Source organism: Juglans microcarpa x Juglans regia, chromosome 8D, assembly GCF_004785595.1.
Source record: "Juglans microcarpa x Juglans regia isolate MS1-56 chromosome 8D, Jm3101_v1.0, whole genome shotgun sequence".
Classification (NCBI taxonomy): Eukaryota; Viridiplantae; Streptophyta; class Magnoliopsida; order Fagales; family Juglandaceae; genus Juglans; species Juglans microcarpa x Juglans regia.
This window is the reverse complement of record NC_054608.1, coordinates 35,109,163-35,122,702: the sequence shown is the minus strand read 5'-3', so window position 1 is coordinate 35,122,702 and position 13,540 is coordinate 35,109,163. Positions and strand designations below refer to the sequence as shown.

The following is a 13,540-nucleotide window of genomic DNA, read 5'->3' as shown; positions in this document are numbered from 1 at the left end:
CCCCATCCTTCCTCCAATCTCCATTAAATATGTAAATAAAAAAAAAATTGAAGTGTCCAATTTGGGTTTCTTACCTTCGGAGATGAAGAGAGAGGAACCGGGTGCGAGTCCGAGTCGTGCGACGGGGATGGCGATGCAGATAGATGGACCGGGCGGCGGCTCACGGCTGCGAGAAGTAACTCAGAGAGAGAGAGAGGCGAGAGCGAGGCTGCGCCGCTGCGAGCGAGAGTGAGAACTGAGAACTGAGAAGTAGGGGGGCTGCGTAAGGGTTTCGGTTTTAATTTTAAACCCAGGCATGAAACGACGTCGTTTCATGCCTGGGTTTTTTTTTTTTTTTTTTTTTTTTTTTTTTTTTTTTTTAAATATATATAAATAACGTATAATATATAATATAATTAATAATTATATATAATTATAATTATATAATCCGGCGGGGCGGGGCGGGGTATATCCGGGGCGGGGGTCACCCCAGCTCGCCCCCGCCCCCGGATGTTGCCCCAGATGCGGGTGGGTGGCCCCGCCGCCCGCATCTGACGGGCGGGGTGATCCGCCCCGCCTAACGGAGGCGGGGCGGAAGCGGGTCGGGGCAGCGGGAGCGGGGCCCCGCTGCCCACCCCTAGTGAAGAGAGTAATGATGCATGTACAACCATTTATACAATCATGTTTTAAAATGACGGTATTTATATAAAGGGATATTATTTTTATAAGTTATTTTACAAAATTATCATTCATTTAAAACAACATAGTTGTATAAAATTGTATATCTATCATTTTCCCAAGATTAATAACCCAAACCAAGAAACCCATCGGTTGTATGGTTAATCTATTATGCCCACATCGCTGCAATTTTCCTCTTGGGAATGGACCCGGCTATCCCTCGCAGGCCAACAGACTCTTTTCTTTTTTGCCCTCTCCCCTTCCTCGTTACATGATGCATGTAAGATCGAAATAGAAATATTCGACTCCTGAGTTCATAACTTTCTTATTTGCTTATTAATGTCACTGACCAAATCACCACCCAAAACGCACACGTTCATTCAGCAAGTAGAGATGGATTACCATGGATGTGAAGAAACAGCTACAAAGTAAACCAATCTACTTCAAGATTTGATATGATTGGAGGTGAAATTATCAAACACTATTGTAGTAAGAACAAATTCCAGGAGCAGAAGATAACCTAATTAAGACAAGTCGATATGGTTTCATAGGCTGCCATTACTCATGATAGTACATCCCCACAAGCAACCTTTTTTAAATTTTGAAGTCACTATGCCTAACAAATTTGAAGTCACTAGGCCTAACAAAACAGCTTCTTGTCGGTTTACAACAGAAGTTCAAGATACAACACTCTTGTCATGTTTAAGCTAGCTAATAACACTCGTCATGTTAGCCCATTGTCAACATATAAACCTGACCGCCACTTGTGGCTCCTGCAAGCACACCAACATTGTAAGGGTGTGCATCAAACCTGCATGGAATTGCTGACATGTGTGGGCTTTGTAAAGTGAATATTGTTCTTCTCTGAGCTGGGGAGATAACATCAACTCCTCTTTTCATGTTGCCGATGAAGACATATGAATCATCCCATCCCCATATTGCTCTGCCCCCCACATAATGAGCAGAAGTTAAAATCATCTTATTCTTACAATTGCAAGATCAGGCATTAATTTGTCCACAATAATTGGCCATATAAAGAACATCAAGTATATGGTTCGACAAAAATAGCATAGTCAGCATCTAATGATCTTGCAAAATTCATACCTGAAAGAAGAAATCCATCTGCCCGTCTGGTTATAATGTTTAATCATTGAATTATCATCGAAATTAGCTCCACTCAGTATACCAACTGTATCGTCCATGCTACATGAAGACAATCGAAAATTAATTCCACGACGGTTAACATCCGTATACAATTCTATTTGAGCTACCTTGGCACCATATTCCTCAGTACTATTTATTATTTTATTATTACTTTTTACCTACTTTCACAACTATTCACTATTATTCAATATTTTATCATTACTTTTTCATTACTATTCACATAATACTTGAGAATACCTCACTACCTAAACGCACCTAGTGAATAGTATGCCTAGTGCCGAGTACAGGAGAAAGGAGCTTATAAGCAATATATTAAGGGTTAATTTGGCTACTACTTATTATTTTAGTATTATTTTTTACCTACTTTTTACTACTATTTACTATTCTATCATTACTTTTTCATTATTTTTTCACTAATATTCACAGAATATCTGAGATTACCTCACTACCTAAACACAACCTAAAACTATCTTTTTGTAATGTTTGTTACCTAACCGCAGGAAGTTGATTAATTTAGAAGGAAAATGATAGACATCCCAGACACCTCTCCATTAGCACTATAAAACAATCGGATAATACGAAACAGAGCTTCTTCAGCAAGTACTTTATGAAGTAATGAACTCAATGAGCGTTTCACTAACTTTGGGAAATGCTTTGCGATAAATAGCATGTTTTCTTCAGTAAATTGAAACTAGTTATGAAACTAAATAAATCAGAATGCTCAAATGGTATTGAATGAAACTAACATAATATTTCTCCGAAGTGGTAAGGTATTTCATTCAAAGTCGAAGGATTGATACTACACTATGTACCTTGTTGTCGCTAGGGAGCATCCAGAGGGTGAGAAATAAGCAGACTGCACAGCCCTTTTATGCCTTACTTCCTTCAGAGATTTGGGCTTATCTGCACCAATACATCGCAAATCCCATATACGGGCAGTTCCATCTGAGGAACTAGTAGCCATGATGTTAAAATTTTCCGAGTTAAAATCTATGGTGTTAATCCTACTTTCATGCAAATTCCATTGGGCTGAGCATATCCCAACCCTCTCATCCCAAATATTCAAACCTCCGGAACCCTCACTAAAATACAAACACTTCACATCGTCTGATCTTTGAGATAGAGAATATATGGTATCATCAGTAGAATATACCAGATCAAATACCTCCTTCCCAGCATCCATTAGTCGGATAAATCCATCATAACAACTGGTAAAGATCTGCACTTCATTTCAACAAGTATAATTAAGCTGAATTTACATGAAACTAACACTTTCAATATCTATAGAGTTTATGAGCATGTAATTGGGAAGACACAGCTAGAGTATAATGACGATGTACAAGAACTACCGCAAGACCATTGGATTGTACTATCCAGAGCAGATCACTCAACACAAAGATACGAACCAAACAGAATCTGCATTCGTTATTCCTATTCAAGGGACTTAGGGACTCCTAGAACATGGACAACCTCATTAAATCCTCTCAAGTACGCAGAATTTAAGTAGAACCATTTATCTCAACGAAATCCAATATGAATAAAAATAAATGCATTCGTTCAGAATGTTTACAACCATAAAACATTCGCATTCAATCCAGAGATTCTAAATATTTCTGGGCAATCAATTATAAACCATAGCGAACATTTCAGTATTAGTCATGCAGTATTCAAATATATATTACCTTTGGCAAACTATGTTTGTGCATCGAAATCCCCGAGACTGGACCTGGATGCGGGTGATACAAATAAACACCATCTTCTTCCTGTACACCAGAATCAACATCCCAAAACCCAACATTCCCAAACTTATTCCCCACCACAATGATTCTTCTGTCGCTACAAGGAAAAAACCGTACATTTAATATCTTCCCCGGCACGACTCGCGCGATATTCTCCGGATTCAGACTCAAGGATTCCAGTTCCAAACAACTCCCACTTTCACGCACACCCTCCATCAAATCCCCACCATTTTTATCACCAAATTTCTTATGTTCTTTCTTTGAACCTTCCATAATTCTTTCAATCAGTAATTTATCAGACCCGGTTCCACGATACGCATCTCTCACACTAAGAGGGCCCAAGGTGCGCGGCGAAGGCTTCGACGAGGTCGGAGATTTGGAAACCTTATCGGCTGCTTCAACAGTATCGCCAAGACCTTTGGAGTCAGAGTAATCTGGCGGCATCCCACGCGTGCGCAAGGACCGTCGGATAACGATTGGAGTCTCGGTTTTGGGTTTCTTCTCTGGACTCACTTTGTATGATTTGATTCCAACTCTGCCATTAAAAGAACAAAAATGAGAATTGGGTTTTCATTATCAAGTGATTATAATGATGGGTTTTCGCTTATCCCAGAATAAAAAGATGGGTTTTACTCCATCAAACCTTTGGCGCTTGGAAGCAGCGGAGAGCTCGGCAACCTTGGAGTGGATTTTAAGGGAAGCCATCAGTTGATCGTTCCGGCGAATATTATCGAGGCGCTTGAGCTCATACTCTGTAAGTTGCTGAGACGACTCCATGGGAGAGGTTGAGAACTCACTCACAGAGACACGCAGAGAGAGAGAGAGAGAGAGAGAGAGAGAGTGGTTCAGGTTTGGTTTGGGAATTTGAGAATTATTGGGGGCTTGAATAGATAGTTGTGGGCGTGGCGGGAAATGACACTGGCGGGAATAATAATATATTATAATATTTTTTTCTAAGCGACAATTGGCTTGGGACTTTTGAGAGTTTTCCTCAACTGCTCCAAAATTCTCTCTCTTTTATTTCAGACCAGTTCTGCGAAAATATATGAAGTCACTGGGCTTTTTCTCGTATACTTCCTGAATACTTGGGCACTGCCTTTTTACGGGGCTTAATAAAACTTCTTACTTATAAAAAAAAAATATATATATATATATATATATGTAAAGAGGATATTTCCAAAAGCTCGCTAATCATACAAAAGGATAATCATTCTTCAGACTCAATTTTAGTTATTTTTTCATTCACATGATAAGAGCTTACAGTCATAGTTATTTTTTTGGTTCATTTGGCTCATATTTATTTGCTTTATCATATCCTTTATTACTTATAGTGTCATGTGTTTGGGAATTCTTTAAATAAGACTTATATGGGGAACAACATATCCAACTGCTTGTTTCAGAAAATTCTCTGTTTTTTTTTTTTTTTTTTTTAAATAAAGGAGGGCATAGCCTCCATTTATTAATATAAAACCCTCACTTAGGGGAGGAATAACCATAGTTACATCAAAAAGACTCCAAGAAAAATTGTATCCCCACAAAGAACTAACGTCTAATGTATGGGATACCCAATCTATCCGTACGTAAAAGCCCCCCAAGCCTCTCCGGACTAACCTCTTCTCCAATAAAATCCATAGAACCACCTGCAGCACCATGTTTAGCCAAATAATCCGCTACCATATTCCCCTCTCTAAACACATGTTTAACCTGAACATTTAGAGAACTATCTGGTTTGTGCATGATATTCCAACAAAAATGCATAGGCAAATCACTTTTATCCAAGATTGAGGGTATTATCCCACCACAAGAAAATGAAAAATCCATGATCATTCTGTATTTTCATATTAACTACAAATGATTGTCATCATGCTAAAAGCCTAAAGCCTAGATCTTTTAAGGAGTACTTGCAAAAACGATTAACAATCTCTGCAGAAAAGACAGATCTTGTTATACGAAATATGATTGACAACCATATTTCTGTATAATACATAATAGCTGGCTTTAGACTTCATTCAATCCCTTAAGAGTTATATCTCTTTTTTTTCCAATCTCCAAATCAAACTGCAACACATCCCAACCAGCAATGTACGTGTTGTACCATAGATAAGTAGAAAATAGAATGAAAATAGAAAGATCATATATAGCTTCTTTAACCATTGATCGGCCTTCCTGTTCCTTGATAGCTCATATACACTTGCTCGTACCATCCGGCTTCTTTCAGCTTTCACAATGTGTTTTAGACTGTGTAGTGCTGTTGAATGGTTTCAATGTCTAGGCCCTTCAGTTTCACCACAGAGTCAACGTGCCCCTTGAGAGTGTGTAGCTCCCTTAGCCTGCAAATTAAAACTAGTTTATGCTAGACATCGTTTTGAAATGAGAATATAGTTTTTCTAGTAAAACTAAATGACATTGGAATGCTTAACTACACAATCATACACAGCTTCTTAGGTAGTTCAATTTAGTGTAAAAGTAAAATCATAAGCTCCCTACTTCCAAAGGGCATTGGAAGTTTCATGGTAACCATGTAGAAGTTGGCCATTATTGAATGCATTCGCAAATACTTTCCATTGTTTTGAACGAGGAATTTGAGTTCGATGGTGGCCCTTAGACAGTATTTCTCATAGTTAGGCAGCGGGTTTTCAATTTCATAAGGTCTAGTACACATGTCTTAGGTATGAATTTAGATGGTACTGGACTTTGATTTTGTAATTTACCTAGCAACTTCAGCCCGCCTCTTGGCCTGCTCAGCAATCTCAGACAGATCCCTATAGTTGTTCTTGTCATTGAACAATTGTTCTGGGGGCTGGAGACCATGGAGTGTACGTTGAGCCATTGCCCATTGTGCCTCCCTCTCACCCTTTCCATAATCCTTCTTTGTGGTGAAAGCAGTCTTCATTAGGTAAACACATGAAGAAAACGAAATTGATAAGAAAAAAAATAAGGATGACATTGAATAACACTCAGTGAGACGACATGGAAATTTTCAGTCTTTAAGAACCTTATTTTGGAGCATGTTATCCCAGGCCTTTCCAGTTAATGCATAGCGAATAATGAACTTGAGGACATCAAGAGGGATATAGGTGATGACGCTGTAGATCCATATCACTCCTGCCCATCCCCACCCAACACCATGGATCCTGGCGAAGCCCCAGTGTGCATACACAGCAATGGCAGTGGCCACCTAATTTCAATAGGTGAAAAATTTAAGATGAGATAGAGGAATCATGCACAAGGAAATGGCAAGAATAGATTCTACACAGTATTAAATGAAAATACTAACCAGTTGTGCTGCAATAAAGGCAGTGACAAGCAATAAACCAGGGCGTTCAACAAAGGACCAGCTCCTTGATCTGGTGACAAAAATGAGTGCCTGACTAATAATGCTCACTTGAAGGTAGATGGCTGAGTTAAGCTCTTCCATGCTTTTACCAATGTGTCTCACGCCAAATGTTTCCTGCATTGATTGAACTCTCAGTATCCATCTTCCATATAAAATCATTGAAATAATGTAAATTTAGCATGATTCACTTACTGAGAAGAATTCAGTGTCATGTGCAAGATAGAAGAACACCACAGTCATAATGGCCATGTAGGTTCCGAGTACAACGCCAGTGGCAAAAATTTCCTTCAACTTCCATGAGTCAGGCACAGGAGATGGCTTCACCCTGTCCTTAGAGATGGTCATGATAGTTCCGTCGTTCAAGATTGCTATAATCAGAACCATGAAAGGAGAGAAGTCAAACTCCCAGATGAGAGCAACAAGCATGAATCCCAATACAATACGTATTGTGATAGAAACAGCATAGATTGTGTAGTTCTTCATCCTCTGGAAGATGGCCCTGCTTGTCAACACAGCACTCACAATTACACTTAAACCTGGCTCTGTCAACACAATGTCTGATGCACTTCTGGCTGCATCAGTAGCATCAGCCACTGCAATACCAATGTCTGCCTTCTTGAGTGCTGGGGCATCATTGACACCATCTCCAGTCATTCCACAAATGTGCTTCCTTTCCTGTAGCTTCTTAACAATCTCATACTTGTGCTCTGCATACCCAAAATTTGAGTTGTCAATAGTATTATAAAATAAAATATCTCTATTGATTTTTATAGAAGCTAAATGATAGGTTTATTACCAGGGAAGACACCAGCAAATCCATCAGCCTTTTCAATGAGCTCATCAATTGGAATAGAGGCAATTGATTCATCCTTGCTTTGGCCTAGGAGAGACGAAGATGGATACATGTTGGTGCCCATGCCAAGCCTTCGACCGGTCTCTTTCCCAATGGCAAGCTGATCACCTGTGATCATCTTAACATTGACACCAAGGTCAAGAGCGCGACGGATGGTTTCTGCACTATCATGTCTTGGAGGGTCAAAGAGGGGTAAGAGACCTAGGAACTCCCAAGGACCTCCAGCACTTTCCTTTGTCTTCTCTGGAATAGTCTGAAATGGAAAGAGTATAGTCCAATTCGATTCCGCTAAGATATTTTACTTTGTCAAAACTCAATAAATCACATAATCTTAACTAATCTACCTGTCGAGAAACTCCCAAGGAACGAAGACCTCGATCAGCAAACTTGTCTATGACCTCATGTGCCTTCTTCCTTACGTCCCCCTTTAACTCACAGAGCTCAATAATCTGGTACACGAGTAAAATAGTAAGGAATCATATGTGAAATGGAATAAAAGTTACTGAGTATCCTAATTGAAATACTATAATGGTCCACAAGGGCATTATCTTACTTGCTCAGGAGCACCTTTGCTGCATCTGTGCCAGTTGCCATCACCATCAATATAGGTGATTGCAGTGCGCTTCTCCACAGGATTGAAGGGCAAGAAATGCACCTCAGTGATCCCTTCTCTTGCCTTCAAATTTCATAGTTAGTACAAATAAATGAATAAAAGGTGAACTAGCACGAAATATATCCCCCTAGAAAGAGGATAGAATCTTGTACCTCCTTAGGGTCGCCTAACATCCCGACAATCGAAGCATCGATGGCATCTTGGTTTTCAACCCTGGAAGCCCTAGCAGCAAGCAAGACTAAAGTGTCCTTATCTACATTCTTTGGAAACACCTGGAGGTACAAATACACCAGTGGTAAGAAATACGATGAAGAGGGTTACAAGGACCTTTATCCATTTGGCAAATACTAGTTTGGCTGTTTAAGCTGCCAACCTCAATCAAGTTCTTGTCAACAGTGAGCTTGTTCAGAGTGAGAGTCCCTGTCTTGTCACTGCAGAGCACATCCATCCCTGCCATCTCCTCAATGGCTGTCATCCTCTTGGTGATGGCTCCTTGCTGTGACAGGCGATGAGACCCAATAGCCATGGTCACCGACAAGACCGTTGGCATGGCAATCGGAATGCCTCCAATGAGAAGTACCAACAGGTTGTCAATACCTTCTCTGTATGCTCTATGTTGGATAAGATACATCACTACAATCTCAATCACCATGCCGACCGCAATAGAGCAGATACAGAAGTTACCAATGGCTGTCAACACCTGATTGAATAACCAATCACCACAAAAAATTAATCCCAAAAAAAAAAGAAAGATAGCAATATATTTGGGCGTTCATTATTATTAGCAAGTATACCTTTTGGAAGTGACCAACTTGGTTGGTGCTGTCCACAAGGTGAGCGGCCTTGCCAAAGAAGGTATGGACACCAGTTGCGATAACAACTGCCTCAATCTCACCTTGTTTGCATGTGGAACCAGAGAAGACCTCACTGCCTGGGTTCTTGGTTACTGGTAGGGATTCACCAGTTAGAGAAGACTGGTCGATTTTTAGGGGATCACCCTGCAGGAGACGGGCATCAGCTGGGATAATATCTCCCAACTTGATGCTGATCACATCTCCTGGTACCAGGATCGCTGCATCTTGCTCAGACCACTTTCCATCCCTCAACACCTACAAATTTCATTCCATATATATTTTCTTAGTGGAGCAGCAAGTGGGGATGTGTGTGTGTATGGATCAACATTTTGTCATGTTTATATTTAGCAATTAGGTGCAACACATATATACCTTGGTTTTGGGGGCAAGTCCTGCCATCAGAGCAGCTGCGGCATTGCCTGCGTTGTTTTCTTCAATGAAGCTAATAGTGGAGTTAATGATAAGCAACACAACAATGCCAATAAAGTCTTGCCAATCTGGTGGCTTGCCCTGAATTGTTCAAAGTATTGTCAATAATGTGAGAGAGAGAGAGAGAGAGAGAGAGAGAGAGAGAGAGATTAGTCTTACCCCTCCATTGGCCAAAGCAATGGCCATAATTGCAGCACACTCCATGACCCATGAGAGGGGATTCCACATAAAGCCTAAGAACTTGAGGAGCTTACTTTCCTTTTTCTCCTCGAGCTTGTTTGGGCCAAAGATTTGGAGCCTCTTCTGGCCTTCCTCTATTGTCAAACCCTCTCTTGTACATTTCAGCTGCTCAAAAACTTCATCAACAGGAATTCGCTCCTACACACAAATTAACACAATCCATGGAATTAAAGACTTGTTAATGTATATATTAACTCCAAAAAAGTCGCCAATATAACATTTGCACTGGTAGAATATATGAGAACTGCTTGGTGGCCGAGAATATATACATGTGAAAATAAGGATCGATGAACCATTGGCGTATTTGAGTCATACAACGTTCTTGATCATTATACATCGTACATGAAACAAAATCTTACACAAAAAAGGCCCATATCCAAATGAGTCACATAATAGTACTCGGAGAACAACGTAGGTAATTTTGCTTACAAGATCAACGTTCTCGTTCTTGACATCTTCCAAGGAGATCACGTTTCCAGAGGCCATGGTGAAGGATGGAAGAAACCCAAGAAGAAGATCACAAGTGATGATAGTTCAAGAAAGAATGTGATCTATCCTTTTTCTTGCAGGCAGGCCAGAAATCTCCCTTCTCTCTACTTTCTCTGAGAGAGACCTATTCTCTATGCCTCCTTGTCCTCCATGGAAAGACACAGAGAGAGAAGAGAGAAGAGAAAACGGAAGTGAATGAGATTTCTTGCAAGAAAGATGAGCAAGCTGGCAACCAAATGATCAATAGGAGGCCATGCTTTATAACGAACGTTGGAGAGGGAAAAGCGAGGGAATTAGGAGCTTGAAAGGGTTACGTGCAACCCATGATTGCCCGTTGATTGCTAATGTAATTGACCTGTCACGTTCCACTTCGTGTTCCTCGGAAAGTATTTGTTGGTGTTCTTGAGTTTTGTGGCTGACAATTAAGAGTCCACGGTCATTTTTAGTTAATTATATTTATAGAGAGAGAATAATTTGTATATTCTGCACTCTACGTTTTTGTACTCCCCTTGTTATGACCCTATAACTTGTCACTTCTTTTTTTAAAATAACATCTCAGCATTTGGTTGAAAGAAAGAGATCAAGACCCTTCATTTAATTTGTTATCGTTAAATGGTTCAGAAATTTTTATACAAATTGGTAAATAATATATTTAGAAAACTAACAACCTTCTCTTTATTATCCTAACGAATATTTTAAGGAGAGGAGCCAAGAGCAGGGAATTCATGAGAAAGCAACTTGAAATAGCTTGAGCTATCAAGGTATTAACATAAGAAAGAAAGAAAGAAAAAATGATTATGAAGTTTATTTACTGTGGTTTTTCTTTCCAAACAAACAAGGTTTAGAGCCATTGGGGATGTATATATACATTAGGATGGTTTTAAGAACATAGTTTCAAAAGAATAATGATACATGTACATACAACTTTATGCACAATATCATATGTATCAAGTGACAAACCCGTTTTGTCAATTTTTCTTTTTTAATTCGAATTTAAAATTTTTACCAGTTAACGCGTATAATTATTTACATAAAATTGTAAGTATAGATAGCATTTTTCTTCCAAAAATATTTGCCTTTTATGAGAGCTCGACTTTGTTGTTCAGGAATAATGGAATGGTGGGTTTGAGAAAAAAGTGAAATCTAGAGACAATGAATTGCTCTATTGACTCGGACAAGTTGCAGGGTTACAAGTAGATTGCCGGCTTAATTGCAGGCATAAATATAATGGTTATGAAGCATAAACAAGACCTCATAACCATCAACCCATCTTGTAAAAAGCTTTTGCTAATTTCTTTGGGCAACTTGTCTTGTAAAAAGATGTCGAGCATTGTTTGAAAAAAGGGTTCAATTCGTATCTATTTATCCTAGTTAATTTGAATGAGTCAAAACCAAACCAGTTTTGAAGTAGTTTCAAATTGCTCACAGAACCGATTCAATCAACCAATTCTAAATAATTTTTAAACAATTTTAACCGATTCAAAACGTATTTCTATTCTAGATTCTGTTTGATGAATTATTTTTCTAACAAAATACCATAAAACTAAACATATGCATATAGAGAAAACCTGGGCAACAGCCCATTTGCTCATCGCAGAAAATCAGTCCACCAATCAGGATGCGACATGTCAGTTTGGTTTGAAAAATTACCATGCATCCCACTACACCCGAATAGCCCATCCAATTCCCCTTTCTTCCTTCTCTTCTTCCTATTCGAACCCACCACCCGACGGCACCCACTCCATCCCAACCCAAATTCGACAGCACCCCCCTCATCCCAACGGCAAAGAACCCAAATTAGGCAATTTTGGACAGTTTCGACATCACTTTGTAATCTGGGCATAACTCTCTCATCCAAGCTCAGATTGAGATGATTCAAGATGCTATGGAACACCAAGAAAAAGCTCTACAAATTTCATGTTTTGCGTTTTGAGAGATACTGACTGCATCAAGGTCAAAATCTGGCTTGAAGTTGCTGCACCTACACTGTTGACGTTCTGGAACGTTCCTTAGCATGCAATTCTTCAAACAATTATGTCTGACATTTTTATAAACCTCAATTTCTATTTATATTTTCTAACACATTATTATTTTTTATTGTTTTGATAAGTAACAAGAAAGGGTGAAACAAGAGGAATTTCTGGAAAAAAAAATAAGCTTCGGTATGGTGCTGGAACGGGAGAGGGGAAGGGGAAGGGAAATAATCAGTTGTTTTTCTTCTATTATAAACATCCTCCATAATCTTATGGGTCGCATTTTGATTGGTGGGCTGTTTTTCCTCCAACAACAACTGGGCTAATCCAAAGAGTTTCTCATGCATATAACAATTCCGAATTCAATTCCGATTTTTCGAACCTTGCCAATTATGAGAGGATCAATGCTCATTAAAAAAATAAAAAACATATTATGGGAAGATGGCTTCATCCAAAAAATTAATGAATCTTCTTACCAACAAATATATATATATATATATATAGCAAAATAATGCAGGATAAACTGACAATATTGGGAACTGATTGATCCAATACCCCATAGAACAAAATCTTCATCACATCTAAATTTGAGTAACTGGAAGGAAACAGAAATTCAAAGGCAAGAGGCTCAACCAATAATAATCCTTTAACTAGTTTCGATTCCAACACAATGATCTTTACCACAATTTTGATGCTTATTATTGCTCTAGTTCTTCCTAATTTCATGTTTAACAACTTGGCTAACCTTGCTGCATGGTTTTGCACATTCATGATACTTCACATTCATAACTCTACCATTTGACTCCACAAAAAGACTTGCCTCATCATTTCCATGCAGATTGACTATCATGATCCGATAGAATCAATCCAACTTCGAAACTCTCTCTCTAAGATCATGTGTTGACTACTCATGATTTCAAAACCCTAAGACAAAGTAACCTCTGGATGAGTCCTGCCTTAGACCTCAATAAACCACTACCAAAAGCTCATTTTGTCACAGATTAATGCACAAGGAATCAAAATTAAAACGTTAACCTTTCATCTCCTGATGCAATCTTACAGTATAATACCAAGACAATCACAAAGACCTACATTTTTTATTCTCTCCAGGGTCATTCCCAGATTAACTACACGAATACATATCCAAATGCTACATCACCAAGCTTTCTAGGACCTCTCATCTTTTTCTAAA

The 13,540-nt window shown here is 39.0% G+C and overlaps 2 protein-coding genes across 3 annotated transcripts; both read right to left on the bottom strand.

The window, feature by feature from the left end:
* Positions 1 to 1,038: 1,038 nt before the first annotated feature.
* On the bottom strand, positions 1,039 to 4,440 carry LOC121242497 (WD repeat-containing protein 76). The gene is made up of 5 exons (XM_041140342.1): positions 4,204 to 4,440; positions 3,504 to 4,095; positions 2,634 to 3,040; positions 1,762 to 1,860; positions 1,039 to 1,600 (listed from the first exon to the last, which is right to left on the bottom strand). The coding sequence occupies exons 1-5, from the start codon at positions 4,335 to 4,337 to the stop codon at positions 1,387 to 1,389; spliced, it is 1,446 nt and encodes a 481-aa protein (XP_040996276.1). The 5' UTR covers positions 4,338 to 4,440; the 3' UTR covers positions 1,039 to 1,386.
* An 861-nt stretch (positions 4,441 to 5,301) lies between these two features.
* On the bottom strand, positions 5,302 to 13,424 carry LOC121242496 (ATPase 8, plasma membrane-type). 2 transcript variants are annotated; one of them, XM_041140339.1, is made up of 14 exons: positions 12,026 to 13,424; positions 9,806 to 10,024; positions 9,590 to 9,727; positions 9,158 to 9,472; positions 8,737 to 9,063; positions 8,516 to 8,635; positions 8,304 to 8,426; positions 8,095 to 8,199; positions 7,694 to 8,003; positions 7,090 to 7,604; positions 6,838 to 7,011; positions 6,556 to 6,738; positions 6,272 to 6,447; positions 5,302 to 5,890 (listed from the first exon to the last, which is right to left on the bottom strand). In XM_041140339.1, exons 1-14 carry the CDS (start codon positions 12,149 to 12,151, stop codon positions 5,794 to 5,796), a joined length of 2,928 nt encoding a protein of 975 aa, XP_040996273.1. In that variant the 5' UTR covers positions 12,152 to 13,424; the 3' UTR covers positions 5,302 to 5,793. The 2 variants fall into 2 exon arrangements, with proteins under 2 accessions (XP_040996273.1, XP_040996275.1); XM_041140341.1 differs by lacking the exon at positions 12,026 to 13,424 and adding an exon at positions 10,316 to 10,761.
* Positions 13,425 to 13,540: the final 116 nt, after the last annotated feature.